Source organism: Chaetodon trifascialis, chromosome 2 (assembly GCF_039877785.1).
Source record: "Chaetodon trifascialis isolate fChaTrf1 chromosome 2, fChaTrf1.hap1, whole genome shotgun sequence".
NCBI lineage: Eukaryota > Metazoa > Chordata > Actinopteri > Chaetodontiformes > Chaetodontidae > Chaetodon > Chaetodon trifascialis.
This window is the reverse complement of record NC_092057.1, coordinates 13,601,352-13,629,312: the sequence shown is the minus strand read 5'-3', so window position 1 is coordinate 13,629,312 and position 27,961 is coordinate 13,601,352. Positions and strand designations below refer to the sequence as shown.

The following is a 27,961-nucleotide window of genomic DNA, read 5'->3' as shown; positions in this document are numbered from 1 at the left end:
TGTCTGCTGTTGTTTTGTTGTCTTTTGGTCTGTTGTTACTGTTACTTATCTGATGACTTCTGCCTTTTCTTCAGTGAAAGGCCCCAACAGCTATTGGATGGACTCTCGTCAAGTTTTGTTCACGCAAAAAGTCGTTTCAGTCGTGTTTCACAGAAACAGGAAAATGTCAAAGGAAACGGACACTTCGCATTTCGTTCTACCATCACAGGTACTTTATTATTACAAGTCAACCAACCTTATCAAAACTGCGAGATTCTCAAAACCAGAACACAGAAGCTCTCTTCTGTCTGCCGTCTCACCAATGACTGTATGATCACAACCAAACACATTCAGTATTTTGAGGAAAAAAAAAAATCTAAAGGCACATCTCTATAGTATTTACACTGCATACATGTTTGACGTAAACCAAGTAAAAAGAGCACACAGTCGGTCCTAAACACCTGGCCACATTGGCTTTGCTAAAGAGACTAAACTAAAGCTAACCCTAAAATACATACAGCAAAACACCAGTCAGTTAAGTCACAGTATTCAAAGCGTCAACGCACAGGTGGGAGTCAGTGTATGTGGATTTATTTTTTATTGGGAGTTATCGCATGCCACCTTGCTTTGACTCATTGGACATACTCATAAAAGAGACTTCAGGTCTCTTTATCTTTTTTCAAGGCCTATTAAAACTAGTTTCCAGGTAAACTTACTAACAGCCTCTCAGTTAATCTGGTGACTCCTGCAGGAAATAGATTTTTTAAAGTGATACTTTGACAATTTGGGAAATACGTTTATTTGTTTTCTTGACAGGAGTTAGATGAGAAGAATGATCCCACTCTCAAATCTGTGAGGTAAATATGAAGCTACAGCCAGCAGCCAGTTAGCTTAGCTTTGAAAAAGACTGCAAACAAGAGGAAATGGCTAACCCTACAACTATCGAAGTTTAAAAAAATGACATGCTGTGGATTTATGTGGGGTCGTACAAGACTGCAGGAGCTAAAAGCTAAACACACAAAGACATCCATCCATCCATTTTCTATGCCGCTTATCCCTTTCGGGGTCGTGGGGGGGCCGGAGCCTATCTCGACTGTCAATGGGCGAGAGGCGGGGTACACCCTGGACTGGTTGCTAGATGATTGCAGGGCACATACACACAACCATTCGCACTCACACCTAAGGGCAATTTAGAGTCACATCTAGGGGCAATTTAGAGTCACCAATCAACCTAATGAGCATGGTCTGTGGGAGGAAGCCAGGGTGCCTGGAGAGAACCCACGCATGCATGGGAAGAACATGCAAACTTCACACAGAAAAGCCCGACCTGGGAATTGAACCTGCGACCTTCTTGCTGTGAGGTACACACACTACCTGCTGCGCCACCGTGCGGCCCCACACAAAGACATATATATTTTCTCAATTTTTTCAGCAAATTAGAGAAACCCCCCCCCCCCCAAAAAACAAAAAAAACTCAAGTTCTATTCTTATTCAAAACTTGCATTCATTCTCAAGAGAAATAAATGAATGAAACATGATTTCGGTCCAAATAAGCAAGCAGCAGAGACTCATGGGAAGCCTCTTCAGCCAGCCAAGAAATAGTTCCACACACGACTCCAAGATATCATCTGTTAATTGTGGATTAAGTGGTTCGGGTAGGCGGATTTTATCACTGTTGGTCAGAGCCAGACTAGCTGTTTCCCCCGTTTCCAGTCTTTATTCGAAGATCAGCTGAACATCTGTTGGCTTTACCTCCATAAGTGATGCACAGATATTAGGGTGCCATCAGCCTCCACATCTAATGCAAGACAGTGCTATCAGTATATTTCCCAAAATGTCAAAATTCCCTTAAAAACAGCAACAAGTCTGACAAAAAACAAACTGCTGCAGTCCACTTATCACGGCAGCAGCTCTGCTATTCCTCAGTCCAAGGTCAGGCGTTCACTCCTACTTGTATTCTGTGTTTTCCCCTAAGCATCTTAAGACGTACTCTAAGGCTGAATGTGAGCCAAAACTCCTCCCGCTGCTGATGGGCGATGCTGTATCTGATGGTGCAGTTAGTGCTGGAGTCTGCTTTATATAGACGTGCACCTGATGTACCTACCACAGAGATCAATACACCAATGGGGAGATTAGATAGAGGCCAACACTGAGATCGCTGTGCAAGGTCGTATATATACAGTATCTGTCTGTGTGTGTGTGTGTGTGTGTGTGTGTGTGTGTGTGTGTGTGTGTGTGTGTGTGTGTGTGTGTGTGTGTGTGTGTGCAGGAAGGCCAGCATTTGAGAGTTAGTGTGAGTGAGTGTTTTGTTAGTATCTACAGAGTGCGTTTGGCTTTTGTACTTTGTGCGGTGAAAGGAGAGAATGATCAGGAAGGTCAGGCGTGTTGTGTGTTTCATTGTGGTGTGTATGTGCATATATGTGTGTGTGTGTGTATGTCAGACATAGTCCTGGAAGACGTCCACCGTGTTTTGCAGTAAAGGCTGGGTGGGGGCTGTTGTGCTGCAGACTGAGCTCAGCCTCCGTGATGGCGCCCTCTGCTGCTCTGGATGGCCTGGATTGTTGCTCAGTCTTAGGTAAACCTGAGGAACACACATTTGTAGCTTTGGTGATACAGCTTTTTCACAACAATACTGTCTGATAGCGTAAAAATGTAATAAAGCGTATGACCATGTCAAATGCACAGAAAATTCATTCAGTCTCCACGACCTTCTGCTATTAACAAATAAAGTATTCCCAAACATCTCTGTGTGCACCCTTTCTCCAAGGTTGTGTCTGTAGATGAGTAGCATGTCTGTTAGAAGATACTCCAGATGAAAAAAAATTGATCAAGCTCAATGCTGGAGAGGCTGAGATATCTTTACTTTTATGCCATGGGAATGGTTCCCAACCTGGGGGTCAGGACCTCCACAAGGCCCCCTGGGATGAATATAAGGGGTCACTAGATGATTATAGGTGATTAAATACTAAAAACAAAATTATGTTTGTTTGTTTTTTTTTGGATTGAATCTCTAATCTTTGCCTCTTCAGGCCTCAAAAATTTATTTAAATGACAAATTTTGAGATGAGAAAATCACTCTTCACAATTCATGCATTTTTTTTCATTCAGGGCTCATGAGCAGGGATCAAGTGCTAATAACTCTGGATCCTACATTTCCCATAATTCAAATTGACCGCAACTTTTGTTAGAACCTCTCTGCCTGATAAATGCCCGTGCCTCTCAAACATGATGCTCCTGGTTTGTGATGGAGGCTTTCTGTGGTAAATTTGTAATCTCCGAACCCAAACCAAGATAACCCTGATGACATCATAAGGGGTTAAGCTCCTGCAGAGCCACAGGAAGATGTTACACAACTGTTTTCACAGGCTGTGTAGGACTTCACATGACAAGTAAACTGAGCGTGATGTGTAAAATCAGTGGAGGGTGTCATCGGTTATTGTATAACCTCAGCATCTGTGGTTCGCTTCCAGCTGGGGGCCTTCATTGCACATATTACTCATCTCTTTTGCTCCCTTTGTTTCCTGCTTGTATGTCATTCTCTTCTAAAGATACAAAGTAAAAAATATTGAATAACATGTCCGTCATTTCACGGCTGCAACGACTTACATTCTTGGTATTTTCTGACAGCAGTAGCTCAGTGCTCTCCACCAGTTTCCTGAAGGAAGGCCTTTTCAAAGGATCATGGCTCCAACACGACAGCATCATGTCATACCTGCAGGGGTGAGGCTGGGATTAGGTGCAGTATAAAACTAAAGAAGTGGGTAAAAAAACTAAATCCAAGTCATATCCTCTGTTTTATTACGTTAACCATATTGTACCAGAACAGCTTTTTTATTGTGCCTCCACATTTTGTTGAACCTACGTCTTTGAAATTTCTGTCCCCTTTCTGTGTTAAAAGAAGTGGATGTAGCCTCTAGTCAAGTCTGACGAGATATGAAAGAGCGTACTTCTCACTTGACTCTTGAGCTCAGTCAACAGTTTCCTAATGAGATTATGGTCCCAGTCAATAAAGTAGGCTGTGGTTATCTTGTGAACTTTGACCCTTTCGCATGTGTTTTTAGTTGATGAAAGTTCATTTTTGGTTGCCTAAATATGTCTTCAGGCTTTGGTTGTATTAAAAGACACTCTAAGGAGTCCATTGTTCATGTTTTCCGGCAAGGACATTTTGTCTTAAGCCTGTTTTTCTCCAGCCAAAACTAGCTTCCCAATTAATATCACAGTCAGTGTGAATCACGCTATGCAAAGCTAGCTAATGCTAGCGTTAACAGCTAACTTAGCTCCACACTCTCATCCAATATGTTGCCTGGGTCGAGACCTTTGAATCCGCCCACACCGCTGAGCTGACTGATTCGTCTGCCATCATGACATTAAAGAGCGGATTCTCATCTGAAAATGAGATGTGAGGGACCAAGGATTAACCAATCAGTGCTATGGGAGGGACTAACGCAATCGGGCGATCAAATATGGTCACCTCTGGTCCAAAAAACAAAGATGGCAAAATTGAGGCTTCAAAACAGTAGCCCACAAACCCAGAGGCGATGTCATGGTGGTTACATTCACTCCCTTCATGCAGTCTATGAACAAAACAAGTAGCCTTATTTGATGATGTCACACATTTTCTGACATTTTCTTGAGAAAGTGATTAATCTGCCAAAGTAGTGGCAGATTAACCTATAATACATAATAATCATTAGTTGCAGCCCTTGTTAGAATACTTAAATAATAACACTTACTATCACAAACGTACACTTACATCTCAATGGGAGCAAACTCAGGCCTGCTCATCCTGTGGCCCTCTTGAATCATCCTATAAAACATTGATCCCACCTGCATTCCCGGGTATGGGCTGTTACCTGCAACACAGTCATCCAGTAAAAAAAAAAAAGAAGCATCAATTCATGTCATGATGCTAGTTTCTGGAGCTACATTATGTATCACAATCAATATGATTTCGTATGATTCACTCAACTAAGTGATGTTGCTGCTTGGGAGCATCATCAGAGCCTCTAATAAGGCCCCAGTCGGCTCAAATGGATGATAATAATGGCTCAGACATTATGAAACAGATGCAACAGCACAGCTCTAACTGGAAATGTTACCCAGAGAGAAGATTTCCCAGAGCAGGATGCCATAGGACCAGACGTCACTCTCAAAGGTGTAGACACAGTCGAAAATACTCTCGGGAGACATCCACTTGACTGGCAGACGAGCCTGCAGGAGGGATTACACGATTACAAGAGCAGAATAGGCCGTGTTCCCTTACTTTCATTCCTGAAGATACACAGTATCCCGTCTTTTAAAGATCCACATTTTCCATATGTTTGTTCTATTCTTTCATATGTAATACTGAGCACATTCTTCCACAGCTGAAACAATTAGTCATTTTTCACATCTAAATACTGCAGTTCAGCCAGTGAGGAGAAGTAAATGTCAAAGAGAGAAGGAAGGAAGGAAGGAAGGAAGGAAGGAAGGAAGGAAGGAAGGAAGGAAGGGTCAGAGAGACTCACGTTGCCCCGGAGCACATAGCTGGCATCAGTTGTGATGTCTCGTGCCAAGCCAAAGTCACAGATCTTAGCCACCCTGCCGTGAGTCAGCAGAATGTTTCTGGCTGCAAGATCCCTGTGGATACACTACACACACGCACACACGCCCACGCACACACACACAAGCAAACACAAACGCGGAAATGAGTACTGACATTGAAACCGGTTTCTGCAGTGAATGACTGATACACTGTTCACTCTAACAAATGAGGCGAGGCGAGTTCAACTCGTTAGGAGCCTTACAGACACGTCTTACAGCATCTTACACAAGACATAAACGCACTGAAACAATACATTTGCCGCAGAAAAACACATTTGAATCAATTCAACTGAGAGCACGCAATAGAAAAATAACTTGCAATCTAGGCAGAAACTGACAAATAGTTCCTAATTTAATAAAAGCAACAAAAGTGCAGCAGTTAGAAAAACGAATCAGGAAAACAAAAGAGTTTAAGTTCATGGTCATATTGAAGATCACGAGGAGACTGCGCGCAGTACATGACCTCACAGCTATGCGCAGCATGTTGGCCCGGAGCCATAGCGTAATTCATAAACTAGCAGCAGCGCTTTTACATCTCTTCTCTAACTACTCCATAAATAAAGCGCACAGTCTGTAAAAGCCTTACGTTCTTGGAGGTAATGTACTCCATTCCCTTGGCCACCTGGTAGGAAAAGCTGAGGAGATCTTCAGCGTCCAGGGACAGCTCGCCGATGTCATCTACATAAAGATTACATTGTCGGCTTTGGTGAATGAAACCAGGGCTTTACACAGGATTTACTGCAGTAGGTAAGGCACTGCTGATGTGTTTGATAAGAAGAGTGAAAGACTTCCTACCCGACTGGGAAGACCTTTCTTTCTCAGAGGGACGCATGGGCATGTATCCTGTACCAGTCTCCTCTGTGCTGCACAGTCACGCACAAACACACACACACGCACATCAGCATCAAACGTTGACAACCATTTCGCAGCCGCAATCTCAATCTAAGCACACACACATACACACCTTGCAGCCTCCGTTTGGTTCAAGACGTTGCGATAGTAACCGTCACCAACTTGGGAGTTTAGGAAGGACTCTCTTTTTCTGCGCAGGAAGTTGAGGAGGTCGCCATAGCAACAGTATTCTGTGATCACCAGAATTGGGCCTGGCAAGATGCAGAGATAAAAAGCAACCTCGCTCACTGGTTTTTAAACCATATGACAGCATGTAACAATGGAAAAGGATGAGCCAAAGCTCTAATAATGAGCTGAAAGAAGACGGCGAGAGGAATGTGGCGTGCAGCGCATTCAGAAAGGTTTGAACAATACGCGTTTGAAGGCTGTCAATTTTTGCATTGACAAATATTGAACAAATCTGGGTCGATACGTTAAAATTAGGATTTTTCATGCCCAACACTGACAAGAAAGTGTTAAGTGTGTCTTTCCTAATAACACTCAGGCACACTTGTGTGGAATCCAATGTGAACACTGCTTTACAATCAATGCTGAGAGCTCGGCAGGTGGAAAACATTGATCCACTGCACAGTAAATTTGTGACCAGTCAAACTGCATCACGCTTCCATTGCCGGAGCTGCTCAGTACTGACTGCCCAGTATCTGATTTTTAATAAGAGGCAAATATTGGCGGGGCATAGCAGCAAGTCAGCAGATCAACGTATGTCTCAAAGCAAAACCTATAACCATGAAACAGAATCAGTCAATGAATATTAAACCTGTGCAAATGCAACAGGGTTAAAACGTCCAGACCTAATTTAACCCAAATGAAAATGTCGAAATGCCTGAACTAAGCTTGGCGTGCATGGGAAAGCGGCTCCTCTCACCTCCGACTGTGCAGGCCCCCAGCAGGTTAACGATGTTCACGTGGTTTCCAAGATAACTGAGAACCTTCAGCTCTGACATCAGCGCCTCCTTCTCGGTGGAGTGAGCATTGGCTGGGATGACATCACAGGGACATTTAGAAACTCTTACAGCGCCTCATATGTTGCTACAACACGCAGGAACGGGCTGTGTCCGAAATCACCCCCTATTTCTGTAAAGAGCACTGTGTTTGCTGTCCACCCTTTATCCGAATGAAAAAAGTGGTATGCATGGCCTGTGCACTCAGCTGATAATTGAAAAAAACCCAATGGATCATATTTGCTATCAGTGAAGCCAAAACAGTAGATATGAGTAATAGGAATGTTATTTTCTTCATGTATATAAATATTTATCATCTAGCAACTAATAAATTATCATCACATTTGTTATCATGTTTTCAATAATAACGTCAGTGAACTAAAAAAAGTAAGATAACCTGTTGTGGCTATTGTAATGCACTGACCCAATAACCACCTATAATTTCCAAACAGACAGAGACCTGATTCTGTCAGCATCGGCAGCCTGCTCCTGTCTGCTTCCTTGTCTTTCTTTTGTTTCCCCTCCCTTCTGTTTCGTGTGTTCTCTCTCTCTCTTTCCTTGTCTGTGGGTGCTTTTCATTCGGTGAATTGGTCTCCTCGTCTCCTTCACTCGCTTCCTCTCCTTGCGTCTTAGCTCCGCCCAGCGAGGACATGAAAGAGGGATGCGAGGAAGAGACGTGAGGACGGAGGAGACGAAACTCTGAAATGAAAAATTCTCGCTCCGCAGCGTCAGTCCGAAGCGACATCAATTACTGATGACGTTTGCACAGCTGTAAAAGCTGTAAAACGTGATATTATGGTCAGATCTGCAGTCAGACTGTTCTACTCCTGATTGCTATTGATGAGGTTTCAATTATATGCCGTTAGAGGCATAACAGAGGACGGGTGTGTGGTAGATTAAACCAACAGCCTTGTAGCCGTGCTTTAAAAAAACGTAATATACCAAGAATTTTCATTAATTTCTTGGTGACAGATACAATTGTTAAAAGGACGCAGCTGAAACAAGAATCAAGATTACATTTGTGAAGACCTGCTCCCGCCATGATTCAAACGTGTGCCACATACGACGCGCCCCTTAAATAATAAAAGACTTCCGCGTAGGCTACACCGGTGTATCCTCACTCTGATCTCCTTCAGAAGCCTCCTCTCTCCTCGCTCCTCGTCTCCTTCAGGTGCATTTAAGCAATTGGAAGATCCTTCATCATGGCGGAGGGGAAACGACATCCGGGTCGACGAAGGAGAGAGGAGACGAGGAGGCACAATTCAACGTAATGAAAAGCACCCTGTGTGTCTTCGTGCCCGAGCTGAACTGGGCGTAGTTCACCTGCCGCCAGCCCACCTGCACACCTGAGGTTCAACAAGCAGCCAACCCACGCAGTCTACAAACCCCAGTCCTTCGCTCCAGTCTTTGGCAGATTGTCAGTTGTCCTGTGTGGTACTTCGTCTCGGCTCCTGAATCGCTCGTTAACCTGCTCTGTACTCCTGATCTCACGCCTGTGCTTTGCCTCCTCTGCCTTGAAACCTCTGAGCCATTCTTTACCTGGATCTCCTGCCGTAAGCCAGCCAAACTCTCCCTGCTTTGTCTCTCCGGTCTGCCTTTGTCTGGCATTCCTCACCGCCCGCCTGGATCAAGCTCCTCTGGATCGCACGTTCTGATCTGATTTGTATTGTCAGCAAAAAAGCGCTTGCACTGACCTCTGTCTCATGTTCTTCTTTCGGGTTCTCCAATTCAGATTCCTTTTGATAATTTTGTATTAAAAATTCAAAATGTATCTTTTTATTACATAAAGTGTTTAATTTCTATCTGCATTACAAAGAGCACTGTCTTTCAGGTTCTTTTTGGAAAATTAAATTCAAATCAAATTAAGAAAGATAGATGAGCTGTTAGATGATTTTTTTAGCCAAAAGTGGATGGGGACTTTTTTCCCTGAGTGGTGCCTGCAGTCGTCCTCACAAGCTGCAGAAAGTAGGGCAGCTTGCATGTTGCCTGAGAGGCAAAATCACGGTGCAAAAAAAGGGCTGATAATCACTTGCTACGGCTGATTGTGAAAAGTGAAGGGGACATATAAAATCCCATAGTGATAACACAAAAAGCTGATGACCTTTAAGTCTGAAATGTCTCTGAAATCATTTCCACAGCAAGAACATTCCCAGGAAACCAGGAAGCATCTGTCTTTTCTCAAACCCTCCTTAGATCCATTTCCATGTGACAAAAGCCTTGATGCCTTCCAACGAAACCACGGGTGCCACGACATGAGCTAGAGTGGCTTGGAAAATAGCAATATGGGGCAATGAATTTGATAAGTTTACTGTTTATCAGACAAGAATCAGCTTGCTAATATGCTATTTCCTAATTGCATGCAGTGGGTTTCTGGTGTTTAGTAACCAGAAACGTTAATATGGACTATGAGTGGAAAGTTGGAGTCAAGCATCGAGGCTGTATTATGTGTAACTTGAAGAATAGCTGTGTGAGACAGTGACTTTCATGAATTTACTGTTTGTCAGACCACAAACAAGAATCAGCTAGCACTGGTATGATTGAAGGGATGTAATGGGAACACAGTCGTCGAGGCTTTCGTCATACGTAAGTGGCGTGGCTTCATCTAAAGTGTGTTATAAAAAGAAAAGGCCATGACCAGGAACCATTTGACGAATTTAGGACTTAACCTGTGTTACAACTGAAGGAATTAGGGATTAAATTTAGTTCTTGAAGGGTAGTTTCAGACGGCAAAAAAGTAGAGAAAAAGAGGTAGTAATTTCTTAAGTATTTTCACAAAACAAGGAAGAACTCGAATATTCAGAGGAGGGGTGGTCACTCCATGTAATATTAACGTTAAAAACAAAGTTAGGTACTTATATAGGGAATAAAAGAATAAGGAGTGTTCTCGGACACAGCTACAGAGAAAACTGACCCACACACACACACACACACACACACACACACACACACTTACGTTTGAGCATCTTAACAGCAACGGTTGTAACAGTATCTGCAGAGCAGAGTCCATATGCTGTGGCCCTCACTACCTTTCCAAACGCCCCGGAGCCCAAGGTTTTACCTGTGGGAACACACAGACAAACCTTCAGCATTTTCTCCACGGGTCATGTTTTAAGACAGAAAAATGTCTGTCTTATAAGTTTCATTTGAGACGTTTGACTGCTCCGAGATGTCTCCTACGTCTCTTGAAGCATCAAAGTTGAGAAACAATAAGAAACCTTTTTTATTTTAAACAAAACATAATGACAGAAACCCACACTAGCTAGCAGATGTACTTTGTCACAAATGTAAATGTAGTGTATAGTCACACAAACATCAATTCTGTCATACCGAAGCGTAGTTTCTGTCGAGGAAACTCCCATTTGGAGTCATATGGCAGCTGGGTGGGATCAATATATATGTAGTTGTTGCCATGTATACTCTCAATCACCTTCCACTGGATTTGGAACTTTGGTTTCTGTTCAGGTTTGGAGAGAAAAGAGGGATTCATACATAGAAAGTGAGGTTACATCAGCTGCCTCACACTGTTTATGTGTGACTCCATGATTGTATAGCTCACGTTTTCATGTCACTCTTCTATTCAATTTTGAGATTACTCGATGCACTTTAGTTGTCAGCCAGTGTCTAGACTATCCCCTGAAGATCCCACTGCGAATTCATAAACCAGTTCTCAAGGAGTCTGACTCATCCGAGTGCAATGAGAGCAGCATGCTGTGGGGGCACATTAATGGCTCGAGGCATGATCTGGGTGTCAATAACGCCTTTAACTACAGCATGTCTGCACTCTGAATAGCTGATTGGTTCATTTCAAATTCATTAGGGCACATTCATATTGATTAAAAGGACATACTTCCACTCTTATTTGCTGAATATCGTTACCAAATCTCAGAAAGAGATTCAAACTTCAACCATAATCACGATGGAGGCATGAGTCATGTCGGGCGCGAGCTGGTAAATGAGAGCGGGCTGTTTGCCAGAAACTACCGCAGCCATTTATGTTTCTGTGATGCAAGCTGCATATCAATAACCGTCGATGGACGTTGATGTCAAACAATATTTAAACACATTTTGAAAGTGATTCATGGCATTGATGGTCACAGATTTATGTGACTTGTAAGAGATTTATAACCCTGCTTTCACTCATCTTAAATATTTCTTCATTGCAGTAATGGTACTGCAAAGTCTTACCTGCATGTATTTATAGAGCAGCACCACTAGAATGAGGCTGAGGAAGACGCCAGTGACCACCATGCCAGTTAGAAGAGGAGTGAAGAGTTTATGTGGGACAGTTCGTTCTGAGAAAACACACAACCTGAGTCAACGCAAATGACATATGTCACATTGAAGTACACACATTTTACCATTAGTTACACACACATGCACGCATGAACACACACACAAACACAGTCTTCCTCTGGTGTTAAACCAGACAGCTGCGGCAGTGGTGTTTGTTTGTGTGAAGGATTAGCGAGTCTATACCATATAATCCCAGCCTGCAGAGTCAGCATGTGCTAATCTTATCCAATCTGCACCCAGTAAACACACACCTGGCCTCGGCAGACACAGGGTCAAGGGGTTTGTGTGTTTATGTCTCCCCCATGTGTGTGTCCAACCCCGATTCCAAAAAAAGTTGGGATGCTGTTTAAAACGTAAATAAAAACGGATTTGCAAACGAACTGTGTCTACCAACAACGGTTTTTCCAAAGTGTTCCTGGACCTGTGTTTATCCAATCATGTGTTCACAAAGCGGTGAATCTTGCTCCATCCTCGCTTGTGAACGACTGAGCTTTTCCAGGATGCCCCTTTCATACCCAATCATGATACCATCACCTGTTGTCAATGAATGTTTTTGGAGCATTCCACATCTTTCCCAGTCTTTAGTTACTCCTGACCCAAATTCTTTAAATCGTGTTGCTGCATCAAACTCAGAATAAGCAGATATTTACAAAAATCAATGAAGCTGATGAGATAAAACATTAAATATATTGTCTTTGTACTGTTTTCAATTGAGTATATGTCAAAAAGGATGAGCAAATGATCACGTTTTGCTTTATTTCTGTTTGACGCAGCGTCCCAGCTCTTTGGGCATCTGGGCTGTATTAGTACAACGTGTTTGTGGTTGCATAGTATAAATGAGATAGCACTGTGTCGTACCACTGATGGAGAACAGCGTGTAGGCCTCCTGCCCCTCTGTGCTCGCCACACACTCCAGAGTGTGATAGTGTGCGTGCTCCTTGCTGCTCACGTTCAGTCGGCTCTCCACCTCACTCCTACCGAAGGTGGACTCTGTCACCATGACCTCCGGAGTCTCCCACTGGGTGGCATTGGGCAGGTGTGAGCACCTGTTGAGGGGTTATAAAGTTGCTTAAGGTAACAATTTGGAAATTTTCAAAGATGGAAATCACAGGAGAGAGAAGGCGACACCGGTGCAATGTGTTTAGATCTCTTCACGCCTGTAGCTACTGATATTACAAAGCTTTGGCAAAGGTCTGATTCAGCCTCTAGATTCCAGAGTAACCTGTCCAATAAGACATTAAACAATTTATTTGGTCAATACATCAATGAATTGTTTAGTTTAGAACATTTCAAAAGCAAATCAAAAGCCAGTTTTACCAGGATTCAAAATGTCTTAAAACGCTCGTGTTGTGTTGACCAACAGTCGGCATCCAGATGGCTTATTTGTCTGAATGCTAATGAGACTATGATATAAGGCATAATCCTGTGAACCGACTTTCTCAGCTCCCTTGAGCATCTCCTGCTCTCTGAGGAACTGCCAGACAAAACAACACAAGATGAGTCATGTTTCGCGAGTAAAATGATCTGAAGTCACTGCTGTTCCGTTACAGCTTTAATATGAGCAGCATAAAACCGAGGTGGTCCAAATTCTACATCAATAAGCGAATAGAAAACAATATCCTTTGTCTGTATCTTATCATTTATATACATAATTGACATGAATGTAAACTGAAAAACAAGAAAAACAAGCTAAATGTCACTAATGTGATCATTCATGGTGTGAAGCACTGGTTTATCACAATAATTGCTTCTTTTTGACCCATTTGTAAACTCAGCTATTATCTTTTGCTACAACTCCTCTGATCTCTCCTCTTGCTATTTTGCACCAGATCACCTTGTAACATCTCATTTGTGAATACAGACAGTCTATCAGTATCTCCATAATAAAGAAAACAGTGCTGCTGGTGGGACATCAAGAAAAAACGTCAATCATGTGCTGGTGATACCACAGTAGCTGCACATCGTCATCTTTCCAGTCTTATTCTGACGTAAGCGATCTAAAAAAGCAAATACAGTAAACATGATGAAAGCGGAGCAATATATCTTTGCTTACCTTGTGTGGGGCATCTTACAGAAGTACCAGCTGATTTTAGGGGCTGGGTAACCAGCAGCGATGCACCGCACCTGTCCATCGACAGGGCCTTCCTGAGCTATGATGACCGGCTTACCTTGTCAAGAAAACGATGGGTAGACACACATTTAACTTATACAACATACAGATACTACATGTTTATTACAACCTGGAGAGCTATTCTGTCCTTATGATATACAGCGATGCAACAACTGTGAGATCCACTTACTGCTGACGTACACGTGGAACAAATGATTGACAGATGCATCCTCATGACTGGCTGAGAACCTATAGATCCCGCCCTCTGAGCCGAGGACCCTCACCAGTCTGAGCTCGCTGATGAATCTGACAAAACAAAGGTGCATCTTAACTTCTGTGTGTGTGTGTGTGTGTGTTCTTGCACTTGGTATGCTGTAAACTCACTGTACCTGTACTTGCGGCGGTGGATGGTGATGACGTGCTCTGTGGTGTTGAGGAGCTGTTTGTCGTTGTAGAACCAGGACAGGGAGCTGGGTGCAGGATGGGCATCGAATTCTACTCTCAGGCTCAGGCTCTCCCCCTCTTTAACATCTGCCTGGACTGGAGCCGGGCCTCCTAACATGGCAATGAAGCCCTGCTCTGGAGGACAGAAGAAATTCATATAATTAAAGGAAAAGTCCACCTGTACTCTTTACACTGTAGTTAAAGCTGTTGCAGATAAGCAAAAGCTATACTGTGGATACATTTTGGCAAATGCAGAAACTCTACATGACTGTTGGAGCATTCGTCTCTTTTGCTGCACCTTTTAGTGGCCTCACTCATGTCTAGACATGCTTTGATTTCAGAAGTTCTCACTTGTATATAATGACACGCTTTGCATAATGGAAGATGTTTCTATGGGGCATCTACACACTAATTTGCATTCTATGCAAATGAGAGATGACGCGTCCAAAAAAAATGTTGTTTTAGGAGTGAATACTGGCGTCAGTGATTAAGTTTTAGTTCAGTGTTCTTGAACATTCCTGTGAACAATGTGATAGAGGGGTGGTGGTGGTCAGCGTGCTGTGTGTATGTGTACTGTCTGTGCCACTAATTGCCTGTGTTGCACCAAAAACCAATACGCCATCATCGACACTCACCTCGGACATCCAGCTGCAGCGCTGCAGCACTGGTGCCTCTCTCGTTGAGGCCCTGGCAGCGGTAAGACCCCGAGTCTGACTGGTTGACGGCTGTGATCAAAAGTGAGGTGGAGCGCTGATAACCACGGGAACCAGACAGGATGTGTGAGGTGTGGGACTCAACAGGGTTCTGCACGGCATCAAGAGCAAAGGTTGTTTGTGTTTCAATCTTAAACAGACAACTGAAAATGTATTTTAATTAGTTATTTTTTCGATCAAATAACTATATTTTTTGTAAATTGTATCTCCTAAAATGTTATTTCAAAGCCTTCTCTAGACATATTTTTTTGCCTAAAACCTAATTTCTTTGAAATATTTAGGTTAAGAAATATCAGAATCAGTATCACAAAACACATATAAAAAGTGTAATATGTGTTTAAGAAACTCCTCTTCATGTCATCAAAGCTGCCGAATTCCCAGAAAGAGTGTCTTTTATGGTAGCTACTGCACTGAAAAAAAAAATGTAATGTTGATCTAAATATTTCTTTTGGTGACAGTAATTTCCCTTGAATAAAAAGCCAGCCAGAAACACAGAAATTTTCAGATCTTGACAGTCGATCACGCACACACAAAGACAGAGGAGACGCAGCCTGTGCTGCCAGTCAATCCCCTTGTCAGTCTCACCGCTGTTGAAGGGAAATCCCACTTGAGACTGAAGTCCGGGTTGACGTTGGTGGAGCTGCAAGTGATCTCAAACTGCTCTCCTTTCCTCAGAATAACAGCGTCTTTCTGGGACAGCGTGACCACAGGAGGCTCCTCTGGCACTGGGTCAAGACATGCAAAAGCAACATTTATCATAACCAATAGAGCTGATTGGTTCATCAACGCAAGCACGCTCTTTTTTAGTGTATTAACTCCCATGACATTTCCTCCATTTCACTGTTGGTCACTTAGGTCATGACCTTTGCACTGTTGACAATTGGTTGCATGTTATTTATGATTCTGAAATTATTCTGTTGTATGATATACAACACGGCGGCACGATGGAGCAGCTACTAGTGCGCGTGCCTCACAGCAAGAAGGTCACCGGTTCGATCCCCGGGTCAGGCGGGGCCTTTCTGTGTGAAGTTTGCATGTTCTTCTCGTGCATGTGTGGGTTCTCTCCGGGCACTCCGGCTTCCTCCCACAGACCAAAAACATGCTCATTAGGTTAATTGGTGACTCTGAAATTGCCCTTAGGTGTGAGTGTGAGCGTGAATGGTTGTTTGTCTCTATATGTTGCCCTGCGATCGGCTGGCGACTGGTCCAGGGTGTACCCCACCTCTCACCCGTTGACAGCTGGGATAGGCTCCAGCCCCCCCGCAACCCTGAAAGGGATAGTCGGGTATAGACAGTGGATGGATGGATGGATATACAACACTGTAAATCACTCTGGATTTGAGCATGTGCTAAATGTCTAAATCCTGAATCTATGTGCATGTTAACAACAGTGTTCCTCCCGGATATATTTCATCAAAATGCCACTGAAACTAAATGAGGTTATTTGTTACTGAAATGAAAACATGACAAGTATCTGTTTATACCATCATAAAAGTCCCTTAAGGGTTTGTGGATCTTGTTTGTTCAGTGACAGGAAGTCCTTTAGTGGACAAACACACTAATGACAATGCACACAAGCACAGTATTTGCATATACAAGTGCTTACATACGTATAAACCAGATGATTTATATCCAACGTTGAATGCCTGCTGACGTCACTTCAGCGGCTGTGTTTGGCAAAGACGCGTAATTCTATTTATTCCAAACACGGCCTTCATGCACCGTTACAAAGCTTTGTTCCGTATGGGACTCTAATCCCTGTGCTCCTCCCTCCGTCACGTCTGTTTTCTCACTCGCTCTCTCCATCAGTCGAAAGGACACTACGCCCCAGCTCCTCCCAGCTTGTGTCTGTTTGGACTTATTTCCACTGCAGACCAGACCTGAAAATGCTGATGCAGTGCAGAGTCGAATAGAAACATGAAAAACCATGAGCTAGACCGCTTTACCAAAACACATCTGCTATGTGGTTGGTTGACGCAGGCTTTTTTTCATTGCAGTAACTTGCACTGATCTCTGCCAGGATACATTACGGTCTCTTATGGAGATATGTAGCCTCACCAGCAGCTCTCAAAATTACAGTGTTGGTCTGTCCACCACTTTGGTCCAGAGTGAAGTATCTCAACAACTATTGATGGATTGCAATGGAGTTGCATTAATGATGTCCAGAGGATGAATGCCTTTCGCGATCAATTTCACTGTGTTCATGACCAAACACCTGCAAAACTTCCACGAACATGGTGAACATTATTTACCAACAGCAATTTAGTGCTGTCATTGTGCATGTTGGCAGGCTGACAGCATGCGGCTCGAAGCACCACTGTGCAGCCTCACAGTGCAGCTAGCCTGGCTGTAGACTCTTCAACTTGTCCACATCATATGACAATCAACCACAAGTCATCACTACAAGGCAACCTCTATTTAATATTTGTTTGACATATTTGAGAGGAAAGTAGGCCCCAGGGGGGATAGTTTAACTATCCCTTATACTAGCTAGTGACTTTTTCTTTGGCTTTGTAGAGCTGGTCCTCTCCCCCATTCTCCTTTCCTGTCAGCAGCTGCACATACAACACTCACTCTATCCCCCTTCTTACATTTTTAGCTTAATTATCACCAAAATGACAAATCTAGTAACGCTATGACACATGCAGAACCATTAAACACTGGTATGAATCCTTTTACCAACATAAAACAACATAAAATTGGAAATCGCCCTTTTCCGTCATATCTCTCACTTACCAAGTCGTACATCCACAGAGTATTGGCTCGATGTCACTTTGACTCCACCAAGCTGTCCCACACATACGTAACAGCCCTCATATTCCTTTCTCACATTGCTGATGATGACGCCTCGCTGGAGGTCGCTGTGGTAACTCATATCGGAGGGCAAAGGTCTTCCATCGCAGGTCTCCAGACCCAGGAGGGTGACCTCTGGGTCCGTCACAAGGCAGGGGAAGGTGCAGTTCTCACCTGCACGCACCAGGATGATGTTCACCATGGTGCGCTGGAAGGCATTCTGGGTGTCTGAGGAGACGAAAGAGAGAGCACGATGCGGATTGTTATTAGATATACGCACATGTGCAATCCCATGCCCACTCCCGCAGTTCGAACACCCACCTTTGACATACACATAGATGGAGCTGTGTTCCAGCGTGCTGTTGTTGATGCACACGTAACGACCCATATGGTAGGCCTGCACTGCTGACACCTTGACATAAGCCACTCCACCCTCCTCCACCTCTCCCTCCAGCCTGCGAGCCCTCTCCCGCTGCCACCTCAACCTGTATGGGGCGCCAGACGTCGTGGCATTGTCATGACAACGCAGCTCCAGCTTCCCCCTCTTGGGAACTACTACGTGAGGCCCACTGGGGGAGATGACTGGCTCGCACCACACTGGAACAGAGGACATACAGCATGGTTGACGCGTGCTGGACCTGGATGATCTTTTTTAAAGGCTGTGATGTTCGGCTAAAGATCCAGCTGCGTTCAGTAACACTAATGTTGAGGAATGACCCCCTCCATGACACATAGCGAGAAAGAGATGCACATCAATGAAAACAGCATGCAGCAGAGCATTAGTTGTTTCTTTTAGGGCTGAACAACACTCCCAACCCTTAAGATATTAGCACATAAAACAAAGAAAAGCAGCAAATCCTCACAACTGAAAAGCTGCAACAAAATATTGTTCAGCATTTTTGCTTGAAAATGACTTAAACCATGCATTGACCATCAAAACAGTTACTTATTTTCCTATCACCTGATTGATTAATGGGTGAATAGTTTCATCTGTACAGGGTATAGAACATGATGGTTAAATAGCATGTTATGATTGGCACAAAGCCCCTTAAGACAGAGTGCTATCAAACCACCACGGCTCGATTGAACAATCAATAATTATGAGCCGTCTACCCGCTGAGTAATCATGCATTAAGGCCCCTAAATCCATACCCTTACGATGAGTAAACCAAGCTCACTTTTTCCTCTCAGTTTAACCCCAACGAGTCGAGCCCCTTTCATGCATTTTTCCCTTTTTTTCTTTCTTCCTTCCATTTTTTTTTTTTTTTTTCACATTTCCCCATGATAGGCGCCATTTCAAGAACAATTTCTCATGTGACTGTTGTGCCTTCAGGCCTGGCTAAGAAAGCAAGAAGTAGAGGCATGTGGATGCAAATAGGCTGTGTGTGTCTGTGTTTTCGCTGTACTGTAACTGCATGTTTTGCAGCTGCTATCTCCAAGAATTTGTGCTCCTCCCTTTGGTGCCGTGTTATTTGAGTAAGCAAAAGGTTTCACACAGAACCCGGGGCTGTTGCAGCTTCGACTTAACACGAAGCTTTCATCGCTGCAGTCAGAGCCGTTGAGATGTCAAGGTGCTGCTGGGTGTGTTTGTGGGAAAAGATGTGTGTCTTTGTTCCCTCTGCTGCCCAGCTACGGTGCACAGCCTAATCCCTTTTATTTCAGTGGGATAAATATTTAATCATCCGCAAATAGTCGTCCACACACACAGTGACTTTGGGCACTTTTGGGGACATTACATAGACTTCCATTCATTTCCTGGACACTTACCCTAACCATAACCACTACCTGCCTAACCTCAACCCCAATTTAACCCTAACTCTAACCCTAACCCTAACCCTAACCTTAGCCTAACCTTGGCTTGATTCTTCCACCTAAAATCTAATGATTTTATGACTTTATGTGGACGTTTCGTCCCCATAAGGAGGGCGAGTCCCTGCAATGAGTAAACAGATACGTCCCTACCATGTGACTGTGTAAACACAGCTATGTCCCCAGTACGTATATTACAATATTAAACACACACACACCTGTTGCCCGTTGGTACACAAACGCATCCTTTCCGACTTTCCTCAACACACAGTTGTTATGCAAATGAGACCTGATATGATCTGTAGACCTGAGCTAACATGTTGCTCACACTACACCGTTAAACGCCACTTTATGTAAACGTCCAACACGTTTTCCCAGAAACGTGGGGACCGAAAACGCTCCGCAGAGACAGGAACGCGTAAGAGGACTTAACGTGCGCAATGATGCACTAAAGGCGCACAATGACATGCTGTTTGTCCACACACAGAATTAGTCTTATTTATTGAGAACAAAAAGACCTTCCATAGGGACACGAACAAAGACACGGCTTTAATTTTGAGACAACAAGACACAGACTTTAATTCAAATGCGCGAAAACAATATGAAATTTTGCATTTTGGAGTAATCTCACCGAGGAGCGCATAAAGTACAAATGAGCATTTTAAAGTCTTCAATAAAGTCAGACCCTTCTCCCATGTCCTTTGGAATATGATAGCTTAAAAATTTATATATATATACATAAAATTTACGAAAGTATTCAGTTTTAGAGAGATAGGATAGGTCACCATTAAGTCATTATTGAGATCGCACAGACTCCAAGAGCCCCTCCAGCAACATCTCAGCAGTATTTCGATTGTTTGAGGGTACTTGGAGTTGTCCTCTTACCTGTTAGTGGCAGCAAAATAAAATGTGACACATAAACAACCCAGTGGGGTTTCATGATGAGGCAGTTTCCAAGCCTTTTACTCTACTCGGTGCGTTTCCAGAGCAGGAATAACCATCCCGAGCCTGAAAAAAAAACAAACAAACAAACAAAAAAACCCCCCAACCACCTGATCACATCCACCGTAATAACACAGAACAGGTCCCTCGGCCGTAATGAGCGCACAAACACAATGATCCGGTAGGCTGCGACTCTGATGGATCTCACTGCAGCTTAAAGACACAGTGCAGCGCCTCTCCTCCGTCATCTGGATCCCCGCCACTCCTTTCTATCCCGCATTGGCTGGAGACGCGCCAAAGTGATGAGTCGGTTATTACCGGAGCCATCTTTACCGTTTCTTACACAGTCACGGCGAGAAAAAATAAAGTCAAGAAATTCTTCAGTAATTAAAGTGCCTGTTTCTATATAAACACTAAGCAGTTCCTCTCAACGGGGTGATTGGACGTTTGTGGCAGACAGGCGGGAGTTTCCCTGCAGATGCGCTTCCTCCTCCTCCAACTACGATGAGCATTATCGCAGGTCTCACTTTCTCCACAATTAATCCGCTTTATGTCCCACAAGGAGTCGATAAACGCCAGACCAGACGTTTCCAACACCACCCAGTAATATCTGTTTTTAATGTCTGGTGTCAGTTATATTCAAGACTCAAGAATTAAACAAGTCAGACATCTCTGTGTTAATTCATTCCCCAGATGTTTTTGCCTTCATCGAACCCCAAAATCCCTGTTTCATTAAAGCTCTTTAATGACAAATATATTATTTGTTATAAATTGCAAATGCACAAACGTGCAAATGTGTTGCAATCATAAATTTGCAGTGGTGGAAGAAGTGCTCAGATCTTACCTTATGTACATAGAGCAGTACCACAGTGTAGAAATGCTCTGAAAGAAGTAAAGTCCTGCTTTCAAAATTTTACATCAGTGAAAGTACAAAAGTATTATTAAATATACAGAAAATACACGAAACAGTACTCATCATGCAAAATGATCCATTGCAGAATAAAGTATATCACTGTTGCATAAACATGTTAATCACTTTAATATTACAGCTGGTAAATGTGGAACTCATTTTTACAGTGCAAGGTAGCCTTCAAGGGATCAGTAAAGTCTTATATTCACCATAATACATCAGAATTTGTTTTAAAATTTTTCATTATTATCTGAATCTGGAAAATAACTTAAGATATCAAATAATGTAAGTGTAGTGGAGTAAAAAGTACAATAAGAGTAAAAGTATAAAGTAGCATAAAATGGAAATATTCAAGTAAAGTACAAGTACTGAGTTACTTTCTGCCACTGTAAATTTGTAATAGTGCCCCACAAATTAGTTTCTTCTTCCACCCCATTGAGTCTGGTTTTGCAGGGCTGAAAACTATGTAAACTGGAAAGGAATTAGAAATCCTGGAAATCCTGCACACCGTCGCTCTCTTGAACTCTTTTTATTTGGTCTCTTGAACTCACTGTTTGGTTTTTGGTGGCAGGACCTTCATCAGGTGAGAAGCAGAGCTGGATTAACCTGCATTGGGGCCTTGGCGCAACAATAACTTTCCCATTTCATTGCCTACTTGTGCAGTACTTAATCAAAGTATTCAATTCACACCAAAAAGAAAAGAAAAAACCTGAGTTATTGGTGGGTCCTTGAGTTGAGCACAGTTGCTTTGCCTATAGTGTGGAAATCAGTGTGGACTGTAACAAAATTAAAATACTTAAATTCTGACCAAAAAAAAAAAATTTCAGAGAGGAATTTTAAATTAAAATTACATTTTTAAATTCATGTTGAGGGCCTCTGTGACTCAGAGGCTATGAGAAGCTGCTAAATTTGCTTTATGCCTTGGGTCTGTTGCGCATGTTTAAGTGTATGTGTATGTGTTTGGGTGTGTGTGTGTGTGTGTGTGTGTGTGTGTGAGGAACATGTTAGAGGACACTGTGAGCATTGTGGGATTTTTCTTACACAAGATTCATTTCTAACCTCACTGCATCACCCCGACTTGTTCACGGCTTTCACGGCACATGATGGCAGGCTGAGGCTGAGCAAACTAGAACATAAGCAGAACATCACTGTTATTGATTAGATTTTTTTTGTTGGGTTTGTTTCTTTTGAATAATCTTATGGGAAGTGATTAGCAGTGATGTCTTTTATCAGATGAATATCACTAGAGGCATAATTGTGGGGAAACATCTGCACAGACACTCATTTGGGAAGTTTTTCCTCCTGACATCAATGTAAAGTAGAACAACAGAGCAGTCACATTATCTCCTGTCCAAGGGTCAGGTTAGTCGTGATGACATAGCACAATATTTCCACAGAAATGATGCTGCTTTGAAAGGGGTAGTTTGAGGAGGATGACAGACAGAGGGGAGGGAGGCGACCCAGCCATGTGCTTTGAAAAGATGTTTCTGCAGATCAGTGATGCCTCAGAGGGGTATTTCATATTTGCAGAACAAGAAGTTTTGTTGTTTCTCACCAAAAATGGGGTCAACTTCACAATCTGCTTACACATCTGACATTGAGGCCCACAAGAACATTCAAAAGCTTTATCCAAACATTTAGCGTCCTGATCTTGCTCTTAGCAAAATGAACATTAAAGGAATAGCTCAACATTTTGGGAATTGGTCTTATTCACATTCTGGCAGAGGGCGCGGTGAGAAGATTAAATTCACTGTCTGCTTATGGTGAAACAACTAGCCTAGCTCTATCTCAAGAAAATCAAATCTTGCTGAGCAGCACCTCTAAAGCTCACTAATAAAAAAAACACAAAGTGTAAAAAGGACAATTTGCTGTTTTATGTGGGATTATACCGACTATTTCTTGATTGGGACCAGTAACCTCCTGGGGTCTCCACTGATTGCTTGCCAACTGTTCAAAGACAGGAAATAATAACCCCCTCATAAAATGCCTAATTATCCTTTTTACACATCTGTTTGTGCACAAATTAAACAAATGAGACGTAACATGTAAATTAGTGAGCTTTAGAAGTGCTGGTAGGTGGATTTTGTTACCTTCAGACAGTCATGTTAGCAGTTTCTCCTTGTTTGCAGTCTTTTGTGCTAAGCTAAGCCAACTGCCTGCATGCTGACGCCTTATTTGACAGACAACCCGTTTCCCAAAACTGTTGCTTTAATTCAGACTGACTGAACATTTCTCCGTCCAGCTGGAAACCCTCTGCTGAATAATCATTCAGACAAAGGAAACCTGCACCTCAAGGTGTCAAAGTACAATCCACCTGTTCGCCGGCCTGCAGCTTAGCCGGCCATATGCTCTGTGAGTGTGTGTTTTGTGTGCATCATCAGGATCATCCATATGTCTAAGTGTCCACTGAGTTCATGTGTCATTTGAGCAGTTTATATGCCTTTCCCTGTTGCATTATTCATCACCGAGGTGAACGTCTATAGCAGATCTTGGCTGACTCACTATGACTTGGTGTGTGTGTGCGTGTGTGTGTGTGTGGACCCACAGCATGACTCACTCAGTGCTTTTAGATAGATGAGGACAGCGGTCTCGCAGAGGGCAACAGAGGTTTTATACAAGAAAAATGGCCACTTAGATTAGATTACGTAATGAAAAACATTCCTCTCTCTCCTCGGTCCCTCTCTCTCGCTCTCTTTCACCTTCCCCTTTCTCCCCTCTCTCTCCCTCTCTCTCCTTTCTCTTATTTAGTGACGCACAAACACGCACGCATCCTAACTCAATCACCTACAAATGGAGCTCTCTTCACACCCGCAGGCAGGCACATACACACACCTTCTTTGCCCGTTTGCACGAAAGCCCACATGAGACTGACAGGAAAACACACACTCGGACGTACACACATTTCAACTCGAAGAATACCTCATCGTTTCTCCTTTCAGTGATTGGCTAAACACTCAGCATGAACTTTTTTTCTGCTGCAATCCAACCCTGTTCTCTGTCTGCTGACTGGGCATTATAAACCTGATATCTGTGTCCATTTGTCTTCTCTTTCCTTCAATACAGTCAGTGGAGGGTTGTTTTTTTTTTTTTTTTTACCGCTCTGTGTGGTTGTTAAGTGTCCATCCATGGTTCAATTGTGGTGTTTCACATATCAATTATGACCCATTGGACAGATAGGACTAAGAGGTGTGTCAAGGAAAATAAAAAAATAAAGAGCATTTCCTCAGAGAAACAAGGTAAGGCCTTAGATTCACTGATATATATTGCAGTTCACAGTTTCCTTTGTTCAACATTTTATGAAATATACTCATCTACTGCCTGGGAGTTGGATGGAAGACCGATACCGCTGTCATATCTGTCTATTTTTGTAAGTTTGTACGAGAAATTACGCCGTATTTTGTGGGATTATGAGCTGGACTGTTTCTTGGACAGGCACAGTAACTTCTTGGAGTCTTCACTTGTTGCCTGGTAACTGCTGAGAGCCAAAAAATAGTCAAATATAACCCCCCATAAAATTTGGAGTTGCCGTTAATATGCTTTGGTTTTCTGCAGATGGAACAGACAAGATATAAGATGAGCTTTAAGGTGCTGGAAGGTGGATTTTGTTACCTTTGGACTGAGCCATGCTGCTTATTTCTCCATGTTTCCAGTCTCTGTGCTAAGCTTAGCTAACTGGTGGCTGGCTGTAGCTTCATATTTACTGTACAGACATCAGTCTTCTCATTTAACCCCCCAACCGAAAGCGTATTCCTCAAGATGCTGAATTTTTGCTTGAGACATTAACATAGAGGACGACTCTGTTTGCTGTGCAAAGTGTTTTGCAATTAACTCCAAATGCAAAAAGTCAGAGCGAAATACATTATTTCTCATCTCGATACTTAAATGCACATGAGTAGAAAAATTGCAGTTTCTCTAATCACATTTGCAGCAATTGCTTCATATTCTAAGGCTTTAGCTTGAAACAAACATTTATTTTGCAACAGATGGATCTTTGTGCTGCAAAACAAAAGAGTGGAAGCAGCCGTGCTAAGCTGTTATATGTGGCATCACACTGTTGAGATAACCATGTGCTTGATCCACAGAGATGATGTGGATTGAAAATGTGCCAGGGCACATATCTGAGTAAGCTAATATCAGCGTGTGTAATTACTGATAGTCCAATGATCGCCCTCTGTCTGGATAAACCTGATTAGCATCGACTAGGCTGTAAACCGCCCTATAATCCAACGTAAGGAGAGATGGATGGACGCAGGGAGGGAGGATGGAGCCAGCAAGAGACAGAGAGAGAGACGGGATGATACGGAGGGTGACGGGGACAGGAATGGGGAAATAAAGGCAAACATGGAGCAAGAGGATGGAGGGCAGGGGGGGTAAAAGATGGGGATGGGATTAAAGAGGAGGGAGGAAACAGAGGAAGAGGTCATGGAAAAAGAAATGCAGAGAAGCAGGAAGTTACGTCAGAGCAGATCACAGCCTAAGGGAAAAGCAGAGGAACAACACAGTAATAAAATGCCGCCTTCAGAAATGTAATTTTAATATTCAGTTATTCTTAAGCTGTCGATTGGACTGTGTGGTCATTTTGGAGGAGGTTGATTGTGGTGCTGTTGAATTGTATTGCATTATATTACAGAGAGGTGTTATTTCGTGTGCCCTCATTGATATGAATGGAGAGGACAAAACAATAGAAACACCTCCCTATCTTCTCATCGAAAACATTATAACCTTTATGAAGGTGGAATTTCTAGCAGTGTATATCCATTTTTTCATATTCATTTTAACATTTTTTTTTTTTTTTTTAAATAAAAACGAGATTATGGTCATTATGGCCTACAATGTGTTAATATGCTTTTACAGTGTTTTCTAGTATTGTGTGTGTAATGTAACTGTTCTGTGAAAACCATGTATCTCCAAAAACATCAACTATTCGTGAGCCAAGAAAAACACAGTTTTGTGCTTTGTGACAACTAATTTTTCAAATAATTCAATGGGTTTTTAAATGGTTTACTTCGTTTAATATGTATGAATGTTTTCTGAACCCATTAAGGAAAACTCATCATATGGTATTATCTGAATGATTATACAGTACATATATATAACCTTCAACCTTCAAGATTCTGGTACCTAATTCTGGTTATTTCAACCAAGCACATCTGAATGTGAAAAATGTGAGCACACAGGAGGGAAGAGAGAGTGGTATGATTAAATACAGGGATGGAAGAAAAAAGCATTAAATGGGGGAAAGGAGGTGGAGAAAAAAGAGGGAGGGGCTGTGATCAGAAGGGCAGATGGGATAAAAGACAGAGAGGAGCAACAGAGATGAGGTTGAGGGAGACAGAGTGAATGAAATTAATGTAATTTCCATGATCAGTTTAACTGATAGACCAGTGGCATCCCTCTCCCTCTACTGCATCTGCGTGTGTGTGTGTGTGTGTGTGTGTGTGTGTGCGCTGTGAACACAGAGATCTACACAAAAGCTCACACGTGTGATGTGATACAGTAGATACTTGTGATATGAACCCCTGTGTGGTTCTCATATAGGCAAAAAAAAATCAATGTAGGCAGAGATATAAAATTACCACAATGTGTGTGTGTGTGCCAAGCATGCTCATGTCAATGTTCATGTGCATTCTCATTCATTTCATTTCAGCATCAGATGCATCAAAGCATGTGTGAATGTCGCCCACCCCTCTGTGTAATCGCCACCGTAAAGACGTGATAATAGCTAAAGTGGTGGTGAAAAGAGAAAGAGTGAGAGAATCCACAGATTTCCTCATCGTTACTGACAAAGTGGCCTCCACTTAACTGGTCAGAGGCCATAAATGCATTAACAATCATCTTTGCATTAACAGAGCAACTTCTTGTGCAAACAGAACCACAACAGCAATCTCGAGAGTCATTTTAACGATGATGAGCCTGCAGCTGCTGCTTGATGTCATAAACTTGTGCAGGGTAGCTCTCTGGAGTTAGGGCAGAATAAAACTGTTATCTGCACGCTGTCAGACCTCATGCGTTAGGACACGAATGATAACTGCTAAAAAATGTGGTTAATACTGCTCAGAAAGGTGGGATTTTATGTGACCCCTGAGCTACCAAGACACGACCTGCAGGATGAGTAGAGCACTGTCAAGCTTTAGTGGAGAAAGTCAGCATAGATTTTTGGGAGAAATTAAATTGAGAATCACTCGAGGGGCATTAAATGGATTGGATCCAAGCTGCAAGAGCTGCTAAGCCGATACAAGCGAGGGTGCACACTTTGGCCCGTAGAATTAGCTCTTCTCACGGTTCCTAAATCTGGATTTGCGACCGAAGGTGACCGTGATTTGCTGTCATGGCACCTAAACTGCAATCCACAAGCCACTGTATTCTATTTTCTCTTAAAATACAGCTATTTTGTGTCAATTAACCTTGTTTTATTTATCCTTGTATAATCATATTTTTTTTAGTTACAGTGTTGTTATTAAAAGCTATGTTTTCTCTTTTCCAGTAATGGCCTGCTATACATCTACACAGTTATAGAGTTACAGTATATAGA

The 27,961-nt window shown here is 42.7% G+C and overlaps 1 protein-coding gene across 1 annotated transcript; it reads right to left on the bottom strand.

Moving 5' to 3' along the window:
• Positions 1 to 189: 189 nt before the first annotated feature.
• On the bottom strand, positions 190 to 20,677 carry kitb (KIT proto-oncogene, receptor tyrosine kinase b). The gene is made up of 21 exons (XM_070991326.1): positions 20,463 to 20,677; positions 18,090 to 18,365; positions 17,712 to 17,996; positions 15,561 to 15,700; positions 14,898 to 15,066; positions 14,208 to 14,397; positions 14,009 to 14,124; positions 13,762 to 13,876; positions 12,567 to 12,754; positions 11,601 to 11,707; positions 10,743 to 10,869; positions 10,369 to 10,473; positions 7,340 to 7,450; positions 6,527 to 6,665; positions 6,358 to 6,425; positions 6,149 to 6,240; positions 5,487 to 5,609; positions 5,079 to 5,190; positions 4,733 to 4,832; positions 3,586 to 3,691; positions 190 to 2,560 (listed from the first exon to the last, which is right to left on the bottom strand). The coding sequence occupies exons 1-21, from the start codon at positions 20,515 to 20,517 to the stop codon at positions 2,417 to 2,419; spliced, it is 2,868 nt and encodes a 955-aa protein (XP_070847427.1). The 5' UTR covers positions 20,518 to 20,677; the 3' UTR covers positions 190 to 2,416.
• Positions 20,678 to 27,961: the final 7,284 nt, after the last annotated feature.

What these genes read in the sequence shown, in the direction of transcription:
- kitb (XM_070991326.1), bottom strand. Translation starts at nt 20,517, where the DNA reads ATGAAACCCCACTGGGTTGTTTATGTGTCACATTTTATTTTGCTGCCA. An exon ending in CACGCTGTTCTCCATCAGTG is followed by an intron (nt 11,708 to 12,566) that starts GTACGACACAGT and finishes GTGTTTTCTCAG; the next exon opens with AACGAACTGTCCCACATAAA. An exon ending in TGTCAGAAAATACCAAGAAT is followed by an intron (nt 2,561 to 3,585) that starts GTAAGTCGTTGC and finishes TGTGTTCCTCAG; the next exon opens with GTTTACCTAAGACTGAGCAA.